General features: G+C 41.3%; 1 protein-coding gene across 5 annotated transcripts in view; it reads left to right on the forward strand.

Moving 5' to 3' along the window:
- birc6 (baculoviral IAP repeat containing 6) overlaps positions 1-25,773 on the forward strand; it is a 135,439-nt gene that overhangs the window by 65,959 nt on the left and 43,707 nt on the right. For 4 of the 5 annotated variants that reach the window (XM_037122680.1, XM_037122682.1, XM_037122683.1 and 1 more), the window contains 25 exons: positions 1,501-1,637; positions 1,914-2,051; positions 3,898-4,025; positions 4,214-4,345; positions 4,680-4,895; positions 4,980-5,163; positions 7,525-7,698; positions 8,259-8,392; positions 8,684-8,837; positions 8,933-9,049; positions 9,229-9,389; positions 12,029-12,155; positions 12,306-12,416; positions 13,644-13,902; positions 14,036-14,607; positions 15,082-15,257; positions 16,330-16,426; positions 18,561-18,755; positions 18,877-19,077; positions 19,254-19,533; positions 19,620-19,876; positions 20,411-20,519; positions 20,950-21,186; positions 21,626-22,481; positions 22,765-22,908. In XM_037122680.1, coding sequence (XP_036978575.1) covers positions 1,501-1,637; positions 1,914-2,051; positions 3,898-4,025; positions 4,214-4,345; positions 4,680-4,895; positions 4,980-5,163; positions 7,525-7,698; positions 8,259-8,392; positions 8,684-8,837; positions 8,933-9,049; positions 9,229-9,389; positions 12,029-12,155; positions 12,306-12,416; positions 13,644-13,902; positions 14,036-14,607; positions 15,082-15,257; positions 16,330-16,426; positions 18,561-18,755; positions 18,877-19,077; positions 19,254-19,533; positions 19,620-19,876; positions 20,411-20,519; positions 20,950-21,186; positions 21,626-22,481; positions 22,765-22,908 — 5,296 coding nt within the window. The remainder of the gene's footprint in view (positions 1-1,500; positions 1,638-1,913; positions 2,052-3,897; positions 4,026-4,213; positions 4,346-4,679; positions 4,896-4,979; positions 5,164-7,524; positions 7,699-8,258; positions 8,393-8,683; positions 8,838-8,932; positions 9,050-9,228; positions 9,390-12,028; positions 12,156-12,305; positions 12,417-13,643; positions 13,903-14,035; positions 14,608-15,081; positions 15,258-16,329; positions 16,427-18,560; positions 18,756-18,876; positions 19,078-19,253; positions 19,534-19,619; positions 19,877-20,410; positions 20,520-20,949; positions 21,187-21,625; positions 22,482-22,764; positions 22,909-25,773) is intronic. The other variant, XM_037122681.1, reaches the window with a different exon arrangement.

The raw sequence follows: 25,773 nt of genomic DNA on the forward strand, positions 1-25,773 counted from the left end.
CTTGAGCCATTTGGTCCAATAGCATTTGGAACATTTGGAGCCACGCAATTAAATTACTCTATCCCTGTTAAAGTTAGCCGGCCGCTAAAACGGAAGTTAGCCGGCTCGGTCAGCAATCCATCCATCTTCTTCTGCTTATCTGGGGCCGGGTCGCGGGGGCCGCTGTCTGAGCAGGGACACCCAGACTTCCCTCTCCCCAGACACTTCCTCCAGCTCTTCTGGGAGGATCCCAAGACGTTCCCAGGCCACATAGCGACATAGTCAGTCCAGCGTGTCCTGGGTCTCCTCCTGGCGGGGCATGCCAGGAACACCTTCTGAGGAAGACGTCCAGGGGTAATCCGATACAGATGCCCACACCACCTCAGCTGGCTCTTCTTGATGTGGAGGAGCAGCAGCTCTACTCCGAGCTCCTCCGGGGTGACAGAGCTCTTTTACTCCCTGAAATCTTTGAAACTTTTAAAAGTCGATTCCTCAAAGAAATCCAAATTTATATTCACATGTCATGTTTGCAGTGTTTTAAAATTTGCATCCAGCCTGTTGGGAGTAAAACATGTCTTGTCGGCTCCCCAGTGGGTCAAAGGAGTGCCAGATCCAGGCCTAGGTCTAGCATCTAACTGGTAGTTCTTTCCCTGCCAAAGCAATCTGGTAATCCACTTGGCCCTTCTATCAGTTTCCTATCTGGAATACAAACCAGTGTTTGAGACAAATACAAAATATGTTGGATCAATCCTTAGAAGGGCAGAAGGCACTACCTGACAAGGTCTTTTTCAATGATTATTTAAAGGGATAGGTTGGGTTTTTTGAATTGGGGTTTTATGAGGTACTTATCCATAAGCAGTGTATTACCTGCCGTAGGTGATGGACAGTTCACTCCCGCTTTCTTAGAGAAGCAGTGCATAGTACAGGTGTGGAAGTAGAGCCTTGTACTATTGCATATGGGGCCAGCAGGAAGTATTTTAGACATGTAAAAGAAAAAAATCAGTTTAAGTGTACTTTATATTTCAGACAGCCCTTTACTTTGGTGCTACTTTTACTCAAATGTACTGTATTTCTATGCATATGAGCAGCTGTGACTGCCATGCCCTGCAGATCAGCTTTTTGTGTCAGAAATAACTGTTTCAAGGTCAGACTGAAAACATTTTGTTAGAGAAGAACCTGTGTACCTGTGTTTTTTTGATGTTGTTCAAACAGAGCAGTCTACAAGTCACTATAGATTTGCAGCACTACTTGGTACATTAGCTCAGCCACTGCATAGTTTCTTGAGATTCAAGAGGGCAAGAACTGCAGAATTGCAGCCTTATGTAAGTATTTGGTTTGACTGACTTGTGTGCTTGGGAGCTAAATTAGCACAGATTCTGTAACACAGGGAATCTCTTTTATATTTCTTGTCTTGTGGTATTACTTTGTCCTACAAACATATCTGGTGCACAGCTCATCGAAGTGTATATTGAGACACTGCCGAGTGTTACTGCAATATTTTCGATGTTGTTTTTTCCCCAGGGTGTTCATGCTCCTGTCCTGCATTGGCCAAAGATCCTTGAGTAACAGCGGCGTGTTGGAGGGACTCCTTAACCTCCTGGACAACTTACTTTCTCCATTGCAGCAGCCACAAGCTGCAGCTCAGCGGAGGACTGAAGGTAAAGCAACCTTCACTATGGCAGGATTGCAAAAATGCATTGTAAATTGCAAAGCTCTCCTGTCGGTTGACATGAACTGTAGGTCACATAAAACTGTCCTGATATTTTCTGGAGCAGAAATGACTCATTACACATACAGTTGAATGTAAATATATATGTGCACATTTACAAAGACATTCAGCCAATACGGTCCAGGTTGGTATAAGTGGAATTAATTGAAACCAAACCAATCATTGTCCTAACAACCTGTCTGTCTGTCTGTCTGTCTGTTTTCAGGTATTTTGGATATCCCCATGATCAGCTGGGTAGTAATGTTGGTTTCCAGGCTGTTGGACTATGTAGCCAGTATAGAAGATGAGGCATCAGGTGGAAAGAAGCACCTTGGAGGAAAAGAGCGGGACAGAGTCTTTACAGGTATTTGAACTGGACACTTGTCCATCAAATACTGTGATTTCCATTTTCACCTGACCTAAACTTTACATACCTTTGTCTACTACATGAATTTAGTACTTGAAGTAGAAAAAAAAGTGTTTCAAAGGATGTAATTATGTCACTGACAAATTATCACTCACCACCGTAAATGTCTTTTCCTTGGGACTACACAGATCTCATTCAGGTTGCATGTAAATGTTCAGAATGTTTTAAAAATGGTGAAATGCAAGAATTGACCACTACCTCATGAGCGAGAGTAATCAGTAATTTTCTCCTACAGGGCAGTCACTTTCTTGTCAATTCATTGTGAGATTTTCATACATGGAACTGCAACTCAAATCAACTGAATTTTGAACTACCATCAATTCTCAACAAGCTGTCTTATGCTGTTTTTCATAGACCACATTTAGGCCATACCAATTAACATTCACCCAATATTTCCACATGAGCAACCACTTGGTGACCGTAGCAAGAAACATCTGCCTTTAATCAGTCAGAAACCTCAGAGTAGACAAGGACATGTGTTCGCTCCCACAATACTTTGATCTGCCCATCTTTCTTTTCTAGATGTTCTTGGCACACGCACACACTGGCCGGCTTGTCCCGCCTCTCCCTCTTTTGGTAGCTTTGTGTCTGCTCTGTAGACTTAATTCCCTTAAAGTATTTTAGGTTTTATACATTTCAGAAGCTCTGAAAGGGAAAATTAATTGCTCCTTTTGTCCATATTAACAGTGACTTTGCAGTTTGCCTTCATTGATAATATATATGTTGCAAAAAATGACTCAGTATCCAAATCCCAAAATTGAAAACCGAATACCTTCCCAGTGAATGAACAGTCAAATATTTGGGTTCAGCCCTACAAGTAACCTGCATCCCAGGAGCTCAGTGTTCTAGTAGAGAAATGGGGTACTAAAGATCTTTTTTAGATATAATGGTGCCTTGCTGTCATATCTTCAAGAGCTCATAGTCATGAGTGCCTTGCTGTCATATCTTCAAGAGCTCATAGTCATGAGGAGAAGGATTTTAATGGGTAATATTGGAGAAATATGATCTTTTATATGATACCATCCACCCAAACAGCTGATGCAACAGTCCGTTTGCAAAAACCGTAAACTTCTGCACAAACTGTCAGAAAGCTCATCTCTGTGCTTGTCATCCTCACTGACAGCTCTTGACCTCTCGACCAGCAGTTTGTCGTTACACTCGACTTATGTTTGCGAAAACTCCTGGTTTACACTGTAGCAGACAGTTGACATTTATGGCACCATGTGAGTGAGGGGCTTGCTAATATCTGTATTGTGAGCACACTGGCCCATGATGGCTGTGGGGAAATGACTAAGGGTGGCATAAACTACAGACAAAGAACACAGGTGCATTTTATTAATGACAGTCAGAATGCACAGAGAAACTGTGAAAATCCTGAGGCCCTTTGTTTGTGCCATTCATCCACTTTCACCTAGGGCCCCAAATGTGTAGAGTGTACTGTGCAACATCACTGTTTGTGCTCAAAATCAATGATGTGTGCCAACACAGAGGGATATTATACCACATTTAGATTGATATAATCAAATAAGTCATTAGAAAATGATATCTCTATATTTTATCCTCTATTTTGATGTGTACATTAATTCAAGAGTATGGTCTAGACCTGCTGAATTTGGAAAGTGAATGATTAATTCAGAAATATAATTATTTCTTACTAATTTGATGAGATGATCAGAATGAGAAACAGATGTGGCATGAGAAGAGGGTCAATTGTGTGAATCTCTCGCTCATTGCATGAGAGTTGGGAGCTCTGAGTGAGTTTTCCTGTTGGTTTGTCCTTAAGGTATTCAGTGGAGCTTCATCAATAACAGCCTTCAGGCTCAGAACTCCAGCAGGTCAGCTAAAGGCAGCAGCAGCCTAGACCGACTTTACTCCCGCAAGATCCGAAAACAGCTTGTCCACCACAAGCAGGTAAATGTGTCTCAATCCAACACCAACACAACTTCAAACCCATAATCATTAATGTGTTCTTTATATAGTAAGATACAGCATGATTCATGAAAATGTGCATACAAGTCTGGTCTCATGATGCTAATGCATTGAATAGGTAGTCTGGAGCTGTTGCAGTGCTTATATTAATCATGCCCTTTTTACTGTAGCAGTTAAATCTGTTGAAAGCAAAACAGAAAGCTTTGGTGGAGCAGATTGAGAAGGAGAAGATTCAGAGCAACAAAGGCTCCTCCTACAAACTGCTTGTTGAACAGGCCAAGCTCAAACAAGCTACATCCAAGGTGAGCACTCAATCATTCACCTAATCCAAGCAGTTTCCCTCGGGGATCAATGAAGTATTACTGATTCTGAATGAAGTTGAAATGTGCTGCATGCTCTCAAATTCAGAATGTCAGTGTTTTGAAAATGTGTGTTTTTTTACACATGTTATTTGATTGTTTTTGCTTCCAACCAACCAAGGATTTTAGCACACTTGCTTCTGTAGCTGTTAAATAAATAGCATTTGGTGGAGTATAAATTGGGTGGTGCTAGATTGGAAAAGAAATGTGTATAGCTCCTTCAACACAGTAAATGAATGTCCCATAATTCCATGTTTACCCTCCCTCCCTCTTCCAGCATTTTAAAGACCTGATCCGTCTGCGGCGAACAGCAGAATGGCCCCGCTCCACATTGGATACTGAGTCCACAACAGCCAAAGATGTCCCAGAAATAGAACCTCTGCCCTTTACCTTGTCTCATGAACGCTGCATCTCTGTGGTGCAGAAACTAGCCCTCTTCCTACTCTCCATGGACTTCACTTGCCACGCTGACCTACTGCTCTTTGTCTGCAAGGTATTTATCTGATACTTGTATATGGACGTCTTAAAATCTGTAATCTATAAATACCCATAAGTGAATTCTTTTTTACCCCCTCAGGTCCTTGCTAGGATAGCCAATGCCACAAGACCCACAATCCACCTGTGTGAGGTGATGTCTGAGCAGCAACTTGAGCGTCTGCTTCTCCTACTGGTGGGGACTGACTTCAACAGGGGGGACATCTCCTGGGGGGGTGCCTGGGCACAGTATTCTCTTACATGTATGCTGCAGGACATTTTGGCAGGTATGTTTAGATTGCTTACGGTTTAGTACCACATCTGTTTTGATCTGACAAGTGGTTAGAATCAGCTTTTTCACTGGATTAGTCTGATTTACCTAATTTGCATGGCGGCACAGTGGTTAGCACTGTTTGTCTCATAGCAAGAGGTCCTGGGATTGAGACCCGACTCGGGTGTGGAGCTCCCACAATCCAAAGACATGCAAGTTAGATTAACAAGGGAGGTTTGAATGTGAGCATGAATGGCTATTTATCCCTGCATGTCAGCCCTGGGATGAACTGGAGACTTGGCTCCAGCCCATTTCAACTGAAATATCGCCATTTTATTGTATTTTTTTGAACGTATGCTTATTGAACATTAACTGTGACAACTTGCACCAAAAAGAGAAAGAGAAAAACAGTAACGTGATCATTTTACAGGTTTTAATCGACAGCATACAATGGAGCATAGCATAAACATGTGAATGCTTATTTGCAGGCATATGCACTTGTTTATATGCTACGGAAATGACTAATAACTTTTGCCATTTTTGTTAACTCTGCTACTCTGCAGTTTCAACACTCCACTTGACTACAGCTACCTCGAAAGATCAAAACTCAAACTCTAAATTCCTAGCTTTTTTTTTTTTCCCCAACAATATCTTTATTTATTTCCAGACATAGTGACACATACATATATAAACACTGGGACTCAAAACTCTTGCCCCAGACCATGCAGAACCCATGATCATCAAACATGACCAAGACATGACAACAACAGAATGACAGAAAAAAAAAAAATAGAGTGAATAAACAAATAAATTAATAAAAGTAATACATAGGGAAATTATAGTAAATAAGAAGGGAGGGAATAAGTACAAAACCAACCGCACATTGCACATACTCACAAGTAAGCATTATACTGCATAAATTAGATAGTGGTCATTCAACACCAAACCATAATCATTTCCTAAAGGAACTGCAGAGGGCCACTTATGGGTCCTCCCCAGATGGTTCCACCAAATGAGACAAGTCTTTGTAAGAAAGTTACTCAAGGGGCCCCAGATGTTATCAAAAATTGGTTGCTTACCCCTGATTGCATACATAATCTTTCCTAAGGGCAGAGTTGTTGTTAGTTCTGAAAGCCATTTACCTATCCTTGGTCTATCTACCTCTTTCCAAGCAACTGCAATGACTCTTTTTGCCAACAGCAGGCCTATATCTAGAAATATTCTATGCTTCTTTCTTATTTTACACTTAGCTGGATAAATGCAAAACAGAAAAAGTTTTGGTTCCAACTGTACATTTATCTCTAAAATTTCCTCAATACACTGTTTCACTTCTTCCCAGTATTTCTTTATTTGAGAAAAAACTTATCACATTTTATACAAACATCTGGTATGTCACTGTTGAATTTATTAAGTTAGACTGGAGTTATACAAGAACGCATCAACCAGTTGTACTGCAGAAATCTTAAACATGTGTTAACTGTTTGGAAAACAAACCTCTCCCCTGGCAGTCTTTCACCATCGTTTCTTCAAGTGTTGATAGGCTAGGAATGGACAAGGGCTGTTTTTGTTGTGTTCTAATAAAATCTCTCAGTTGTAAATATCTAAAGAACTGACTACGAGCTATGCTGTGTATGGCAACAATTTCATCAAAAGACATCAGATGTTTATCATCAGGCCTATAAAGATCTCCTGTTTTTTCTAACCCCTGTTCAGCCCAAATTTTAAATCCACCCTCACCTCCTCTTGGGGGGAAGAGATCATTTCCCCATATTGGACTAAATAATGAGAGCGAGTCAACTACTTTGAGATATTTCTTAACTTGTTGCCACATACTAATCATGTTTTTAGTCATTTTCTTAAATTTCTTAAAATTGGCAGAGTACAGGTAAGCGGGCAAAGGCAGCTTCTAGGAGTGATTCCTATAAGCTTGATGAGCAGGAACCGCCAATCAACTATCTAATTTTGCTGAAATAAAAATGACTGAATTGAAATGAGTAGACTAAATTAAAATCTTATTAGATGACAAAATCTCATGACTTTTGGGACATGATTTTCAGTTGAAATCTGTGAAAAAATTTAAGTATATTGTAACATTTGATACTGCTTCTGATACTAATTCTCAGCATATCGCAATAATATACTGTGATAATATCTTTCTGTGGGGCCATTTACAGTGATGTGCCTTATCTTATAGATGACAATGAAGCTTGAATCCTTACTAAGCTGTAAATATTTCAACAAAATGGTTTTCCCCTGGCTGCTGCTTATTGCTGTTGTCTAATGTGAGGCCTTGATTCCAGATTTTTTTCTCTTTAAACTTCAGTTGTGAACTATTGCAAGTGTGTATAATTAAGAGTGAACTTTGTTGTCCTATTAGGTGAACTGCTGTCTCCGGGCTCTTTGGACATCATGGACGAGGTGACAGTGGGTGAGGAGGCAGGGGCGTCGTCTTCTTCAGCGGGGGCTGATTCGGATGACTCGCTGCCCCAGCCAGCACCTGTTCCCTTGGTAGAAAGCATTGACGAGGCCCTGGTGCCTGACATCATCGCAGGTACTACCGGGACCTGCTCGGTATTCAAGAGTGTGTCGTTAGCCCTGTCCATACCCCACACTTGCCACAACACCATACAGATAGTGATGTGAATCGACACATTTTTTCATCAGATTTTGTGTGGTTGTATTTTTGAGATTGCTGCATGCATAATGTTTTTCTCCACACGATGGTTAAATTTGTTATATTGAATCCGTATCACCTTCTGGAATGGGACTTTCATCATGCAGATTGAGCTTAATTTTGGATAACTGGTCTTTGAAATATTTCCTTTGGGATTAATAATTATCATTAATTATTATTAAGTTACATCCAAGAAATATAAAACTAGGGAAAAAAATAGACTCTGTTGTTTTGCTTATTATACTGTGACTCTATACAAAAACACTGGTTTTGATCATTACTGTGTCTTTCTTCTTTCCATTATAGGAGTACACAAGCTAATAGCTATACAGTTGGTGTTAAAATTGCTAATCTTGCTAAAGAAATAGTTTCTCTTGCTTCTGTGTTTTCCTAGTCTGCTTGCTTGGCAATATTAAAGCTGTTTTATTTATTCAAAGGTGCTCCACCTCTGTCATCTTTGGAAAAAGATAAAGACATAGACTTTGACTTGCTACAAGACCTGATGGATGTTGATATTGATCCTTTAGATATTGATTTGGAAAAAGATCCACTTGCTGCCAAAGTGTTTAAGGTATGTTGATTATGACAACCTACTATGACCTTTTTATTATTTCCCTACTCATTCCATACTTTGTACTGGCTTGTAATAATCTGTTGTACAGCATCCAGCTGAACTAGCACATTGCTGTATATGCCTGAATTGTTTTATTAATGTGACTAAAAGAACTAAAACAGTAGTTTTAAAACATTTTCCTTGACACTTAGGGACACTTGAAAGTGAATGTAGATAGTAACAGTAGAGTGAATGTAAGACTTTAAACTGTCATGTTTCTCATACTGTCCCTCTCATATCTGTTCTCAGCCTATAAGCAGCACTTGGTATGACTACTGGGGTGCTGATTATGGCACGTATGGGTACAACCCATACATTGGAGGGGTTGGTATCCCAGTGGCTAAACCTCCAGTTGCTGCTGAGAAGCCTGGGTCACAGGGTCTGTCAGTCTCTGTGTCACAGGGTGAGTAGCTGGATTTTAGGGCTGGTCTTGAGGTCTCTAAATACCCTTTTGATGTCTCTCCATCTAACTTGATCTTTTGCCTCTGTCTTTTTCAGCACTGGATGCACGACTAGAAGTTGGCCTTGAGCAGCAGGCTGAACTGATGCTCAAAATGATGGCAACTTTACAGGCTGACTCTATTCTACAAGCCCTCACTTCAAGCTCATCCACAGGTAACCACACAACACCAAAGAAAGCAAGACATGGTGATTTAAACAACAGCTGCCTATCAATTGATGTTGACTGCCCAGCAACCTCTAGAGATAATATTCCTTTTTTGTGCCTGTTATGGTTTGTATGGGCAGATTATGTCTATCATGCAGTTAAGACTTGCTTTTTGTCTGGCTTTCAGTGAGCCAGGCCTCCAATGGGACTGATGACTCTCTGCTGAGAGCTCTCCATGGAGGGGGCTCTCCTCCAGGCAGTGGCCTGATGATCCAGCCCTCATCCATCCCCATGCTGAGTGCTTGCTTCAACAAGCTCTTCTCCATGCTGCAGGTCCATCACGTACAGGTTAGCACAGTGCTGCTTTCGTGTTTTATGTGTAAAAATGCGCATAACAGCAAGCTTCATTGAAAGGACATTAGAAGTGAACTTACTTTGTAAAGCTTTTGTAGTAAAAGACAGTAAGTTAGCCCACAGTTTGATACGTAACTCAGTTTTTGGATGGTTTGGTTTGGCATGCTTTTTTTGTGTGAGGTGCAAAAAAAGCTATAATATTATCGAAAATTGCATTTATTTTGCTTACGGACTTAGGGTGAATAATGTCCGCCACGCTTTTCCGCGAACATTGCTGTCACGTTTGCTTTGTGTCTGGTGCAGGAGGAAATGGTAAAAACGGGCTTTTGTCGTGAAAGTGTCCGCAAGCAGCAAGTTTGGTTGCTGAGGAACAGGGGAAGTTGTGGGAGGGACGTTGGCGGTGATACATACAGCGACAGAGATCGCAAGATTTGAGAGTTGAGAGTTTTGTGACATATAGCGTGTTTGGAGTTTATAGTCAGTATGTTATATGGTGTGTAGTGTAGTCGTTTTTTTTGTGTTGTGAGCCAAAATAATGAGAAGACTGCTGAATGTGGAACAGGTAGGAATGAGCTGAGGAGCCCTGAGCCTGAGGCATTGCCTGCATTTAAATGTAAATAGTTACATATAACTTTGTAAATTTGTGTTAATATAGTATGTTAAAAATGAAACAGTAACTGTACAGTCACACATGTGAGGTTGTGCTGAAAATAATGACACTAAACAAGGCAAGGTAAATAGTTTTTAAGGTGAAATATAATGGTAAAAATAAAAAAGTAGTCAAAAACAGCCAATTTTATCCCCAACGTCCCACCTTCAAACACAACCTCATTTGGCCATCCATGAAAAAGCTACTTAACCTCCCACTTTTCTATAGGAATACATGCTTCCTACGGGCAGTGCACTAGTAAAATAATGAAATGCGATAAGAATGATTTTAAAAGTAAAAGTGCACTATTGTCTTGTCAGCTAACAGCTGGTAGCCACTATATAACCTGAAAGAAACATAAATTCAGTAATAAATAGTGTTTGTGTTAGTACTCAGCCTATTTTCAGAAATAGTCTCATCATATTCAGGATGTAAAGTGCAGGATAAGTTATCTATCTATTCATGTATTTTGATATTCATTTCAATTATCCATGGTAAGTGCAAGGCTCTATGTTTTAGTCAGTTCATCTCCTATGGTTTTTCATGTCTTTTCATATAGCTTGGGAATAACTTGGCTTCTGAGAAATGGATGAGTTAGCACAATGTATTCTATTTTTGCTTAAATGCAATATTTTTTGTTTTTGATTACAAATGATAGTGTCAGCTACACAATTTCAGTAAAAAGTTTAATCGTTGAAAAATGTAAATTGAATTTATGAATATCTTAGTATATGGTCCAGTATGTCCTCCCTTTGCAGTTGCAGGGAAACTTCAGCCTATTCTGAGTCATACAACCCACAAAGCAGCTTCTGGTCACATTATCTCTCTGCAGAAACAGTTTGAGCTCTCGCAGTTTACGCCGAGGTCATAATAATCTGCTCTCAAACTGCAATTTGTACATCAATTCAGTTTTTTAGGAAATAACACACTGTCAACTCAGGCTCTACAGCACAATTAAATCGGAAGCATTGACAGTAAATAGACCAGTAATGAAATGATTCAACTACGTTGCCCACTCAACCACAGTAGAGGCACATAAATCAAAGGATGAAATAAACACAGTTTAATCCAGTCAGTCTAAGTCAACATGACTCTCCACTCCAACGATTCATACCACAGCAGGGTGATAAACTCAAACACATCAATCACATAGAACATTTATGGGGGCACTTGAAGACTGAGAAAGCCAAGCATTGTGTAGCACCGCAAGAAGCTTTGTTGAACACTGTCAAATCATGCTTGGATAACATGGTCAACAGGTTTGGAGTCCATTTGAGCTTGGGTGCAGTCTGTCATTAAAGCAAACGGAGGACAAATGAAATAGAAATAGTTAGTTATGAAAGATATCCTTAACTTCATCAACATTTTTCAAAGATTAAACTTTTCTCTCAAATGTTGACGATATTATTATTATTATTGAACATGAAAAAAGCATTTAATTTCATTTGAAACAAATGCAAAATCAAAGTATTTCGACTAGTGGCCTTTTTTGACCTTACTGTATGTCCATGAGACCCTTGCGAACCTGATGCCACTGAAAAAAGAATAAATAATCTTTTTTCAAATAAATAATTGAATTATAAATAATTTTCACCTACAGATCAACATAGCCATCAGTGATATCGTGACATCTTATATCCCAAGGGTCATAGATTAACTTCAGTGTGACATCATTATGTGCTGCAAGGAAATGTTCTGGCCGTTATTCAATGCCTTGAAAGCTTGGGAGAGGCAACTTGACTGGTGCAAGGCAGTTTTATGATTATTTAATCAATTAATAACTGGAATCAGTCATGCCACAAAGACCCACTGAGGTCACAGAAAGACAATACGTTAATGTTATGTGAGTCCAAAGCCTGCGTCATAATAACAAATTTCATAGGAGACTGAGTACCTTCCACATGTATTACCATGTAACCTCAATTCTGTGCCATTTGTAACAGAGAATAGGGTGAATTAAAAAAAAATGTTTCTTTTGTCTCAGCTGGAGTCCCTGCTGCAGCTGTGGTTAACACTCAGTCTCAACATATGTTCTGGAGGCAGTGAAGAGAGTGGATCAGACATCTTCCTGTTTAACGCCAGTCGAGTGCCCACCATTCCGCTCAACCAAGGTAAGGACTCCACCATACTGTCTCTTTCACAACTCCTCTGACAGAATTATAGAAGCTGGGTCTTTTACATGCAGATTCACAATGACTTTTTTTCCTGATTAAATTCTATATCTTCATGTATATGTTTTGTCTTTGTATGTGTGTTTCCAGCATCCATCAGCAGTTTTCTAACAGTGCTGGCATGGTACCCCAGCACCTCCCTGAGAACATGGTGCCTGGTGCTACACTCTCTCACCCTGATGACGAACATGCCAGCCTGCGGTCAGTCCTCTCCACTCTTACTGGTTACCCTTCCACTCAAACAGACAATATCTCTTTTCATTGAGTGTTTTATGAAAGAGCCTTGTCATTAAATCCACAGTACTAGGTTGATCAAAAGACAGCTTGTTGGTATATTTAGAGCATCATTTGGAAATTAGAAGGCCAGAGGGAAAAAGTCACAGAAAGGAGCGCATCAAAAATCCTCATTGCCTGGAGCACATTGGGCAATACCTACGTGCTAGCTGTTAAAACTAAATCAACTTTAGCAAAACTGTCAACGAAGAAATATTGATTTTATAGTTATTAATCAAAGCATTGACTAATCACTTAAAATCAGCAGGGAGAAGTGAGTGGAACCCAGCTTTTTACTCTCTCTAAAGCTTTTGGATACAAATATACAAATATTAGTTGAATATACATAGACACTATTTTGTCTCTGTCTCCATCTTTCACTCTATCTTGAAACCGTGACATGTTATGTCAGCTCCATTTCGGTGCTTTGGACAGTGGCACACACACACACACACACACATACAAACGCTCTCTCTCTAATTAAGTGTCTCATTTCATCATTTTACGACACAAACGCCCACTGGATTGTGTTGGACTCACAGTAATCATATGGCTAAATATTTTTATTTGACATTCAAAACATACTGCTTCAGGTGTCACTGCATGTCTGAATGCACTTTTTCGCTCTTTTTTGAATCATTTAAAATGCAACCAAAATAGGCAAACAAGTGAGTAACCAGTAAGTAGCTTCAGTGATAAATAAAAGAAGGAAGTAGACACAGTATTTACAATGTGTTTTTTTTACTGTTAACTCCACCTAGTTGCATTTATTTAAATAATATATTTATATCTATAATTATGCATGTTTTCAGTACCATATGCATTATTAAGCTATCTCTTTCAAATGGCTGGTTTATCTATTCAAGACAATATAAGGTGGCCTGAAATGACAGTAAAATGGGTCGTGATGGTTTTTCATGTTTAAAAGGAACAAAAGCTACCGATTAGAGAAAAAATATATGGAGTGCAAAGAAAAATAAACGTTTTTGATATATTTATGAAACTCACCGAAAGGATCTGATGTTATAGTCAGTACAGTCAGTATTGACTTCCATTTTTAAATTAAATACATTTTTCCCTCATAATACTATAGTTAATAGTTATCAATTGCCTGGTGTTCAATGATTTATATAAAACCTGTCCTTGAACTTCCAGCCTCCAGCAATGGAATCAGCTCTCAGGAAAGCACAGCACAGCAGATGGTATCTGATCCTACCCTGGTTCATGTTCTGGTGCGCTTCCTGTCTGGCACCAGCACAAATGCAACAAGCCAGCACAGCTCTCAGGTGGGACCCACTGCCACGCAGGCAATGCATGAGTTTTTGAGTCGCCTGCAGGTCCACCTCTCATCTAGCTGTCCTCAGATGTTCAGCGAGTTTCTGCTCAAACTCATGCACATTCTGTCTACTGAGAGGTATGTCAGGAAATGTGTTTTCAATCAATAATGCATGCATGTTACACCATAATCAGAAATCATGAATTTTGTCATAAAATGAGAATTTTAGTATGTGGTCTTTTGGACTTAATGGTCTGTTCTAACCCTTTAGGGGTCCATTCCAGTCAGGCCAAGGTCCCCTGGATGCCCAGGTGAAGCTTCTAGAGTTTACTCTAGAGCAAAACTTTGAGGTGGTGTCTGTGGCCACCATCTCCTCCGTCATCGAGTCCATCACGTTCTTGGTTCACCACTACATCACCTGCTCCGACAAACTGGTTTCCCGCAGTGGCTCGGACAGCTCTGTAGGAGCTCGGGCTTGTTTTGGTGGTCTGTTTGCCAACATTATCCGGCCAGGGGACGCAAAGGCTGTCTGTGGAGAGACAACACGTGACCAGCTGATGTTTGACCTCCTCAAGCTAGTCAATGTGCTGGTGCAGCTGCCTCTGTCTGGGGACAGAGAGTTCAGTGGGCGGCTGCAGCCGGCCGGCAGCGGAGCAGCTGATAGCAGTGTGTCAGATGAGGAGAAGGTCTGTGGCAGCAAAGAAAGTGTGGCTGGTGGATATACGTCCAGTCAGAGTCCCCCTGCAGGTGTGGCTGATCTGGTGCTAGCCAATCAGCAAATTATGAGCCAGATCTTATCAGCACTTGGCCAGTGCAACAGCAGTGCCATGGCCATGATCATAGGTAAGATTTCACAGAGATTTATCAAAGATTTTAGCCTTTTTCTTTTTCTTTTCTTTTTTTTTTAACATTAAATAAACTATTTAGCTTATTGTGTTACCATTAATTTAACAGGTCATGTGTTGTTTCTCACATTTGCCATCATAACGCCATTATAATGAATATTGTTCTTGAGTGGTGCAGTTCGGGCTTGTTTTTAAGATCTCATTTAATGTATTACGGCCAGCTTGATGACAGGGAATACGTTTCAAGTGATTGGTAGTGGTAGTGTGTGGTTAGCAGGGGGACTGAAACAAATTTTTTTTTTTTACAATCTTGTGTTGCATGATGACACATTTATCTTGCAATCTTGAGTTTAACTCCTGGAAAACAAACATATTTTTCAGTCCTTGATTGAGCAGATAATAGATGAAAAGAGTGTAGCAAAGTTTCAGCTCATTCTACTGCTGCCAACTGACACTTCTCTCTGTTTCTCAGGAGCCAGCGGTCTCCACCTGACCAAACATGAAAACTTTCATGGCGGTCTGGACGCCATCTCAGTGGGAGATGGCCTCTTTACCATCCTCACCACTCTCAGCAAGAGGGCCACCTCAGTCCAGGTCATGCTGCAGCCTATCCTCACGTATATGGCCTGTGGCTACATGGGCAGACAGGTGAGCATCAGACTGTCGTGTCCTAGCATTGACATTAAAATGTGTCTTTAACAAATAATTATGGATGCACCAATACCTAAACTGGCATTGGCATCTGGCCGATACTGCGTTCATATACTCGTACTCACAAAAATTCACAGATGCCACGCACATATACCAATTTATTGCTTTAGGCCTCACATTACATGAAAGTGAAGACTGCAATCAGTGGGCAGCTTGGCATTTCTTGTTGTCATTTCGGACAAGCAGACCGTGGTCCAAGTCCGGACCCAGACGCCATCCTATATGGACCTGGATCTATAGTCAAAAAATGATTGAAGTATTTCACATTTTGCCGGGGTGCTTCTAGTTTGACTGGTGCCTCTGGTTTAGCAGATCAGGAAATCCGCTGACTAATTGCGATACAGGAGAAGAAGACAGAAAGAGTGAGCCTGAGACAGAGAAAATGAACTCCACATGTTGCTCTCTAAGAACTAATGAATGTTCCCCCAGAGTCGCTTGGATTTTTGGTCAATACAGAAACAAGGATGTTATTTTTTTTGAATATTAAGTTCTTTATGTTAAGATGCAACATTTTTAAAAAGCTATTTTATTTATTTTAACTTTTTCATTCTAGCTCAGCGCCACTATACTAATTTTCAATGTTAGCTGCTTTGTAGCGGGTGAGGGTGACGAGCCAGCATCCATCCGCCTGCCCGCCTCCGGTCCGATGAGTGCCCCCCCCCCCCGGTCTGTCTGCAGAGACAGAGACAGTCTACTTATATACATCTATAGTTAGATATAGGATGGATGGATGGATGGATATGGATAGATAGTAGATGAGATAGATGGTAGATAGAGATTCATTGTTGTAACAAGCAGAGAAGAAATAAATCATGTCTTCCAATTCATTGCATCTGCAACCTAATAGTAATTTTTGTGGTAGAAATATCGACATTGGCACTCGGTTTCGGCAAGTACACAAATGAAAATACTCGTACTCGGTTTGAATAAAATGCTGTTGGTGCACTCCTACAAATAATAACTCATGACAAAACTTTAATATATGTGTATTTTATTTTGCATTTTGTAGGGGTCTCTGTCCACCTGTCAGCTATCTGAGCCTCTTCTGTGGTTTATCCTGCGTGTGTTGGATACCAGCGAGGCTCTCAAGGCCTTCCATGACATGGGTGGGTATATATCCAGCACTGAATTTATGCTCTTTTTTCAACCATACGTATGCCAACCTTCAGACTTAGAGTGTGCAACAAAAATAATAGTGTTTTTGTTTATTCCGTGTGATGCTGTACAAGATGGTTCTAATAACATCTTGTTCTCAATCTGTCAGATTGTGCCATAAATGGTGGTCCATCATACCATTACAATCGAAAACCCAAAATGATATACTAGTGCAGAGGCATAGATGTAAAACACTAGATACAACATTATACCATAGCTCATGGGATAATCATCAACCATCTTATCTGGATATTGTTCACAATTATGACATTTTTATTCCACATTGTTTATGATGAATGTGTTATGACAACTTGGCTTTAACCAAGGTGACATTAACAGGTCAAAACAAGCCCAATTATCAAACTTTAGGCAGGAACACACCGGCCCAACCGTTGGACATCTGAAGCGTTTGGGGAGACTCGGACGAGGTCGGGAACAAATATGTTTGGTGTGTTCAGCTGCGTTGGAAGCTTTCACAGCTGCTCGGACGTTGTCTGCTCAGATTCAGCATGCAAAGCCTGAGGAGGTGGGCTGTCAGACGTCTGAGCTATTGGATTCTCTGATTGGCGGTGTGCTAGCGAATCAGTGCGGTGTGTGGGAGGGGCGGAATACTGTGTGCGCATTGGTTTTCTACGCACTCCATTCCGTCATTTCTTGTTTTCACGCTTTGGAGTACTAGCATGAGACTAGCTGTTATTATGTCCATTCAGGACAAAGTAATCTGTGTTCATTTGGTAATGCCTCACTGCATGTTTAGTATGCAGCTGTTTTTGTCTGAAATTGTTAAGTTTCGTTCTGATTGAAAGTAAAGAGAGTTGCGTGCATAAACCTCTAGTCCACTAGAGGCATCCGCTTATTGCATCTCGGGCAAGTGTAGAACATATACGCTACTGTGGAGCTGGCACCACGTGGAAGCGGTGTGTTCAATGAAACTTTTCTGCCGAACGGGTCAGACAAGAGGCAACAGAGTGGTTGGAGAGAGGTCGGATAAGGCAGTTAGACGTCTGGGCGGTGTGTGGGGGCCTTTACGCTGGCCCGACTCTTCTTGATTGAAGCAGTTCATCAGCCAAACAGTCAGACTCGCTCGGAAAGACTCTTACAGGCTGGACACACTGGCTGTATGGGCAGTGCACGTGTGTGGTGGAACTACAGTGTATCTGTAGAATAAGTCACAGACATAAAGAGACACAACAGCTGGAGGGATTTTGTTTTTTTTGTGCACTCTTTCTTTGGACAAAGCGTTTGACTGAAGAAGTTGTGTTGTCTTCGAGTTTACTGAGGGACATGACTTGACTGTGAAACAGACAAACAAGTTGAGTTGATTTTCACTTTGACTGTCATGAGACATTTGTAACTCTAATGAATATTGTTGTTGACCTCAACTACAGTGGTACAGTTTGGACTATTAAGATCTCATTAAATCTTATAAGTCTGATGATGTACCAAGGTGATTTAAGGGGTTTGTTTCTCAAGGAAGTTAAGTAATTATGTTTTATGAATCTTTAATGAATCTTGCACCCTGAATCTTGAATTCAGCTGCATGAAAACAAAGACAAAGAATGTTTCAGAGTTCAGGGGGACCTGCAGTTGTGTGTGAGCAGGTAATAGATTAGAAGATTGCTTGTTTATAGGAAAACATCTTACATGTGCGTGAATGCATGTATGCATGCATGCGTACATTTGCATGTGTCAAACCATCTTCAACCAACTTCTTAACCACAATTAAAGTTCACCAAATCTAGGATTCACATCAAATTGTACTCATTAATGCTATTAATGCTTTTAAGCCAATATCCATCCATTACTCCCTGAGAAATTAACAACCCATCTCACAATGTTAAAGTGTAAAAAATAGAATACTGGATCTTTCTCTTTTATCAAGATCCCCACAAAAAGCTAATGGGGTCTGTTCCGGGCCTCGACACATCCTCTACCCAAGTTTCATGTAAATCCATAGAGTAGTTTTTGAGTGATCCTGCTGACCAAAGCCAAACAATTTAGATACTTACTAAGGTACGCATGGAATCTAGCAGTTTTTGGAAAATTCGATATCAAGTCATGGTTTCTGAATGTGTTTTTTACCAGGTGGTGTGCAGTTGATCTGTAACAACATGGTTACCAGCACCCGGGCCATCGTGAACACAGCCCGAAGCATGGTGTCCACCATCATGAAGTTCTTAGATTCAGGCCCTGGAAAGGCAACAGATGGCAACCTGAAAGCCAGAGTGATGACCTCAGAGCCAGACAATGCTGAAGGACTCCACAACTTTGCTCCTTTAGGTGCTTTCATTTACTTTGGACTCTGTTTTGTCTAGTGGGACAATATTTTCCAGGTGATGAAATGTGTATCCTTATATCAGTTCCCTTTTATACAGTAAATGATCAATTTGTCCAATCACAGGCACCATCACATCCAGCAGCCCCACAGCGCAGCCAGCAGAGGTTCTTCTCCAAGCCACGCCACCCCACCGCCGGGCTCGCTCAGCAGCCTGGTCTTACATCTTCCTGCCAGAGGAGGCCTGGTGTGATCTCACTATCCACCTCCCGGCTGCTGTGCTGTTAAAAGAACTCCACATCCAACCCCACCTCGCCTCTTTAGCTAGTGAGTAGCATCTAATCCAATAATGAAAGTAAATTAAAGATAATGTATTTAATTTGGAATGTTTTTAAAATGTATCCCCATCACTTTTTTTCTGCAAACAAAATCAGTCATCTCACTTGGATGAAAATTCAGCTGGTATGTATATTTTGTTGTGTCCCCTTGCTCTTATGAACCAGCCTGCCCATCCTCGATCTCAGTGGAGATCAGTGCTGACGGGGTCAACATGTTGCCGCTCTCCACACCAGTCATCACAAGCGGCCTGACATACATTAGGATCCAGCTGGTGAAAGCAGAGGTTGCATCTGCCGTTTGCCTGAGGCTGCACCGGCCTCGTGATGCCAGCACCCTGGGTCTGTCTCAGATCAAACTCTTGGGGCTGACGGCGTTCGGTAACACCTCCTCTGCAACCGTCAATAACCCCTTCCTGCCTTCTGAGGACCAGGTCTCTAAAACTAGGTACTAAAAATTGATCCTAGATTGAGAGTATGTCCATTTATATTAGATGTCAGTGGTGTTATACCCTTTTCCTTGTCCCCTTACAGCATCGGGTGGCTGCGTCTTCTCCATCATTGCCTGACCCATGTCAGTGATCTGGAGGCCATGATGGCCAGTGCTGCTGCACCCACCGCTAATCTGCTGCAGACCTGCGCAGCGTTGCTCATGTCACCTTACTGTGGCATGCACTCGCCAAACATTGAAGCTGTGTTGGTCAAGATCGGCTTGCAGTCCACTCGCATAGGACTCAAACTCATTGACATTCTGTTGAGGAACTGTGCTGCCTCTGGCACCGACCCTGCAAGTAAGTTACACACAGCTGTAGTGCTGCAGTGTTAATCAGAGGCAGCAGATCTACAGGACCATTAAAAGTATAAAACAGTCTTTAAACACTCAGACTAAATAAGATTGTTAGACTCTGACAGATTTTTTTCAGATGTAGTTTGACTGACGTCATTTAGATATATAGTCAATAGGGAAACAGTTTGATTAATCAGTTTGATTACCTTTGGTAAGCACATAGTGTCTTCGCCCGCAGAAGTGAGAATTGAGCTTCTAAAAAAAGAGAGAGATGAATAAAAGATGAATATTAAGATGGTTTTGAATCAAGCCTTTCTTTCAAGTAAAGTATAACTATAATTTGTTCCCCAATTCTTTTTAAATGTCTTAAATTACATTTAGTAGCCACACCTCTGACAAGCTATAACCTGGGTATCGACAAAATTTTAGGTTTCCACTGTTTCCACTTTATTTCCTAATGTAGTCAACAGGGTAACTTGTGACCTATCAATAATAAAGCATGATACCCTTATTTCAGTATTTGCATCTGTCTTTGTAGATTTGAACAGTCCTTTGCTGTTTGGACGACTTAATGGCCTCTCCTCAGACTCCACCATTGACATTCTGTACCAGCTGGGCACCACACAGGACTCTGGAACCAAAGATAGGTACATGAACATCCCATGATTATTTTTGACTGAAACTGTCATTAAGCTCCCAGTTACTACCCGAGGCTACACAGTGTGAGTGGTGCATGTGCAAGTACATCTGCTGTGTTAGACAGCTAGTTATGGGAATACAGCTTGAAAAAAAACACATACAGAACTGAAGTATAAGCAGAAAGTTGATAAGTGAGTTTATGATGATATGTGATTACAGTTGCAATAGGACATACAGCAGTTAGTTACACTCCCCTCTGAAGGAATTCCAACCAATATGAAACAGTCTCCTGTCAAGGTCATTTAAACAGACTGACAACCTGAGAATAAAGTGTTCTCATACTCTCCTTGTCACTTCTTGCTGACACATGGTTGTGTTGTGTTGTGCTGCATAAATCATATGATCTAATTAAAGCTTGTATCAATTTTAACTCTCTAGGATCCAGGCTCTACTGCAGTGGGTCCATGACTCTTCATGTGTGGCGGCCCACAAGATGAGCGGCCCTGGAGGATATGCCAGCACCAGTGCCGGCTCTTCCTCTGCTTCCTCAAGGGAGTATGGCCTCCTCATGCCTTCCCCATCCCACCTCCACTGTGTGGCAGCCATCCTATGGCACAGCTACGAGCTGCCTGTTGATTACGACCTGCCTGCACTGCTCAACAGAGAGCTCTTTGAGTCAGTCAAAGTCTTTTCCTAAATTGTAAAGAAAACAAATACGTACTTTGCAAGCATGTGTGTCTTTTGCTTGGATGATCAATATCATTCCCTGCCTGCTTACAGACTGGTAGTAAGAATAGCCTGTAATATGAATCCTTTTTCAAGGTACTTCAAGACTAAGCTGTTTAGCTTTAACAGTTGTGTGGTAACATTGATAATGCTAGGAGAAGTTTTTTGCCTGGTAAAATGGTAAAATATGTTTCCACAGGTACTTTTTTAAGGAAAAAGGAAGAAAATTTAGTGGGCCATACTTATTATATATTGTTTTTAGTAAATAAATACTACTTGTTGAATTGTGAATACAAATAATTTGATTTTGAACCCTTTTAGGATGAACAGCATCTACATTTATGATGGATAATTGATTTAATTCATTTTCATTGATTTTTCCTGCTAGGCTGCTGTACAACTGGTCCATGTCGTTGCCATGCAACATTGTGCTGAAGAAAGCTGTGGACAGTCTGCTGTGCTCCATGTGTCACATCCACCCCAGCTACTTCTCCCTGCTCATGTCCTGGATGGGGATCATCACAGTACCCAGTGCTAGTCACTCTGAAGCCTCGCACCACCATCTCGCCATGACTGACGATGGCAAAAAACAGCAGGACGCCAACTCCAATGCAGCAGGACTTACTGACGATTCTAAGCATGCCAGACCCCCCATTAATCTGTCAGAGTCCCAGTTAACCACACTGGCAACTGCTTCTCAGTCTCCAGGAGCCATAGAGCAACTGCTGGACTCAGGCTTACCCTCACTGTTGGTTCGCAGCCTTGCCCAGTTCTGTATTGGTCTCCTGGCCAGTGCCGATCTGCCTCTGCCTGCCGCTCAGGCCGAGAGACGCCACCACCATCACCATTACCACTCATCTTCGTCATTCTTGCACAGTCGGCCACCTCTGGCTGCAGAGTTGGCTGCTCCGGTGCTGCGCTTCCTGACTGAAGTAGGCAACAGTCATGCCATGAAAGACTGGTTAGGAGGACCAGAGGTCAATCCGCTGTGGACGGCACTGCTCTTCCTGTTGTGCCATTCAAGTTCCAGTGCCAGTGCAGGCTGTCAGCCTCTGGGCTCTAGATCCACAGCAGGTCCCCCTCCATCCCAGCCTCAGCCTCCTGGGTCTCGCTTCTCCTTGGCATCTACTGGGCAGGCAGGAGGGCTGACCACTCAGCAGAGGACAGCTCTGGAAAACGCCACTGTGGCCTTCTTTCTTCAGTGTATCTCCTGTCACCCAAACAACCAGCGGCTAATGGCACAGGTCAGCTCTTCCATTCCACTCTGTTGGGGAAATGGCAAAGACTAAAGCTTTCGCTTTAGTCTTTCGCTTGGAAATGATTTCCAACATCTCAGGAATGAAATTTATGTTGTACCAAGTTGCATAGTATGAGACTATTTTTAATTGATACTATTACTTATATTTGGAAAATGTGCAAGATATTTATAAGATGAATCAATGGTCAGTGTATCGATGACAAACTCTTTTGATTTGTATATATTCACTGGTTTCTATATTGATTTTGAAGACTGTATTCTAACTGCAGGTTCTCTGCGAGCTCTTCCAGTCAGCCCCCCAGCGAGGCAACGTGCCGGTCTCTGGAAACATCTCAGGCTTCATTAGAAGGCTTTTTCTGCAGCTCATGTTGGAGGATGAGAAGGTCACAGTATTCCTACAATCGCCCTGTCCGGTGAGTCACTTCCTTTGTTGCTGAATATCTGCTCCCTCTTCATTCGCCTGACAGTGCCACTTAAGTGGCTAGTTTTATTTTCTTTTCCTTTACAAGCCATTTTCCTGACATCAAATTAACAACAGAGAATCTATCATTTCTAAAAAAATCTTACCTGCACTTTTTTGCAACCAACTTTGGTCCTGTCTACAAGTTATTTGGTCCTGCATTAAAAAGTTTTGTGCCAGAGGTTTATTCTAATATTGCTTTAGAGCTTTTGGGGTTATTTTGGCTGGAGTGAAAAAAAAAGAAAAATGTGATAATACTCCATCGTTCGAATTCAGAAAATATTTACTATTACATTGAGTGGTTTTAATTTCAGTGGTCAATATTTGTACTTTGACTTCAAGGTTTTCTTTCTCCCTGATACCTAGTTGGCCTGTTTTTCAACGCATTCTGGAAATTTGCAAGCTACAGCTTGTGATGGCCTGGTTAGTTGCGTACTAAATGATGTCATCTTGTTCCCTGGCTCTGGATGCAATGTTTATCTTAGTTTCTTAGCTTAATGCAAATGTACATATTTCTGAGACAAACAACTCAACCAAACTTTAAACTTTAAAACAATCAAAAAGACGTGGGCTGGTGCAGATTAGCTCAGTGGGTAGAGCGGGGGTCCCATGTACAGAGACTGCAGCGGCCCCGGGTTCATGTCCCGGCCTGGGGCCCTTTGGTGTGTGTCACTACCCCCCTTTCTCTTTCATCCTGTTTCCTGTCATCTCTCAAGCTGTTCTGTCAGTAAAGCCATATAAAGCCATATAAGTCGTCTTTTTCTATGATCTTTCAACTGAGCAGGGCTCCATCATCTCACTACCACATCAAACTGCGTAATGATGAAATTAATTGTAATTGCTCAGTTTACATAATTATGGTTATCTCTCTATAAAAGCAAGGAATTTATACCTGCAGTGGCGCGAGCTGGACCAGGATTTTGCCGGCAGTTTGTCCTGTTCTGTTCTGTGCATCTAAACTGACTGTTGTGGATTAATGAGACTAAATGAGTCCGGACCGAGTCTGTTCGGGTCTGAGGAGATCCGGAGACGCGCGGACAACAAAGTGGAATCAGAATCTGTGGATGTTCGTGTACAGCTAGCTGCTAGCCGCTAACACGACCCACCTCCCGAGTCGACGGACGCACTGGCAGGTCCAGAACTGGACTTAGGTTGAATAATGTCCGCCACGCTTTTTCGTGAACATTGCTGTCAAGTTTGCTTTGTGTCTGGTGCAGGAAGAAATGGTAAAAACGGGCTTTTGTCACGAAAGTGTCCAAGCAGCAAGTTTGGTTGTTGAGGAACAGAAACTTGTGGGAGAGACAGAGGCGGATGAATGACAGGCAACGACGGTCGGTGTAGAGACAGCAATATTGAGACTTGAGAGATTTGTGACATTTAGCATGTTTGGAGTGTGTAGTTAGTGTGTTATGTAGTGTTTGGTGTAGTGTGTTTAGTGTGTAGTGGAGTCGGTTGTTTGTTTAATGAGTCAAAACAATGAGGAGATGCTGAATGTGGAGCAGGCAGTGCAGCTCTTCATTCAGCTGGAAGGAGCTCAGGCAGACCTGAGCATTTAAATGTAAATAGTTACATATATCTTTTTAAATGTTTAAAATATCTGCACATATTTAGCAAACAACAATTTATATTTGCATTATAAGTAATAAGAAATGGTTTGTTAAACATATTTGTGGTTTTCACAGTAAAAAATGTAACTTTTTCTACTCGGATTTTATGGGTTTTTTGTGATTTTAGGTCCATTGTGTTAATACAGTGTGTCAAAATAAAAAAAACAGCTTTACAGTCACACGTGAGGTTGTGATGAAAATAATGACACCAATTACATAGTTTTTAAGGTGAAATATAATGACAAAATCAAAAATAGTCAAAGTCCAATTATACCCTTGAATATCGGATTTCACAACCAAACCTAAATATCCCTGAAGTTCCACCTTCAAACACAGCCTCATTTGGCCATCTATGAAAAAGCTTCTTAACCTCCCACTTTTCTATAGGAATACATATTTCCTACGGGTACTGCACTAGTACTTATTATTCGAATCACATTGGAGTAATTTTTAATAATCATCCCAGACTGATAGGTTGGTTTCTATACAAAAGCCCAAAAGCCATTAAAAGCTGTAACTTGTAATGAAAACGGCTCAGACAGCGTGCAAACCTCAAAGACAAGACAGTACAAATACCTACCAGCAAGACAAAAATCTGAGAAAAAATCACTGAGAACAATCTACTGCTCAACATCAGCAAAACTGAGGAGACAAAGATACACACTCCTGTGTATCTTTGGAGCTCTTTGGAGTCAGAGCAGGTGAACAGTTTTAGGTTCCTCAGAATTCACATCTCAGAGAACCTCTTATGGTCACATTTCCACTCTGGAAGCAAAACAGAAAAGACACAGAAAAGGCTCTCCTTCCTAAGAAAACTCAAGAGGGTTCTGGCAAAACTTGACAAAGGAGCAATGGAAGGCATTCTCACTGGAAGCATGGTTCAGCCCTGGACAGGAATGTTCCGGAATGGGTGATTAAAACCACCCAGAACATCATTGGCACCCATTTACAGAGCATCACTGATATGGGTGAAGTGAGATGTCTGCCCACAATCCAAAGCATACTGAAAGACAACACCCACCCAGTCACAGTCTGTTCACCCTGCTGCCATCTGACAAAAGATACAGAAGTATCCACTGCTGTAATACCAGACAACAGAGCAGCTTCATTCATCAGGCTTTGAGAATGTAGCATTAAAAGACTTGTCAACCATAGCATTTTATAGTTACCTTGTGCCTCTTAAAAAAATGACTTGCTGTTACCAGTTTGAC

This window comes from Acanthopagrus latus, chromosome 15 (assembly GCF_904848185.1).
Source record: "Acanthopagrus latus isolate v.2019 chromosome 15, fAcaLat1.1, whole genome shotgun sequence".
In the NCBI taxonomy this organism is placed as follows: Eukaryota; Metazoa; Chordata; class Actinopteri; order Spariformes; family Sparidae; genus Acanthopagrus; species Acanthopagrus latus.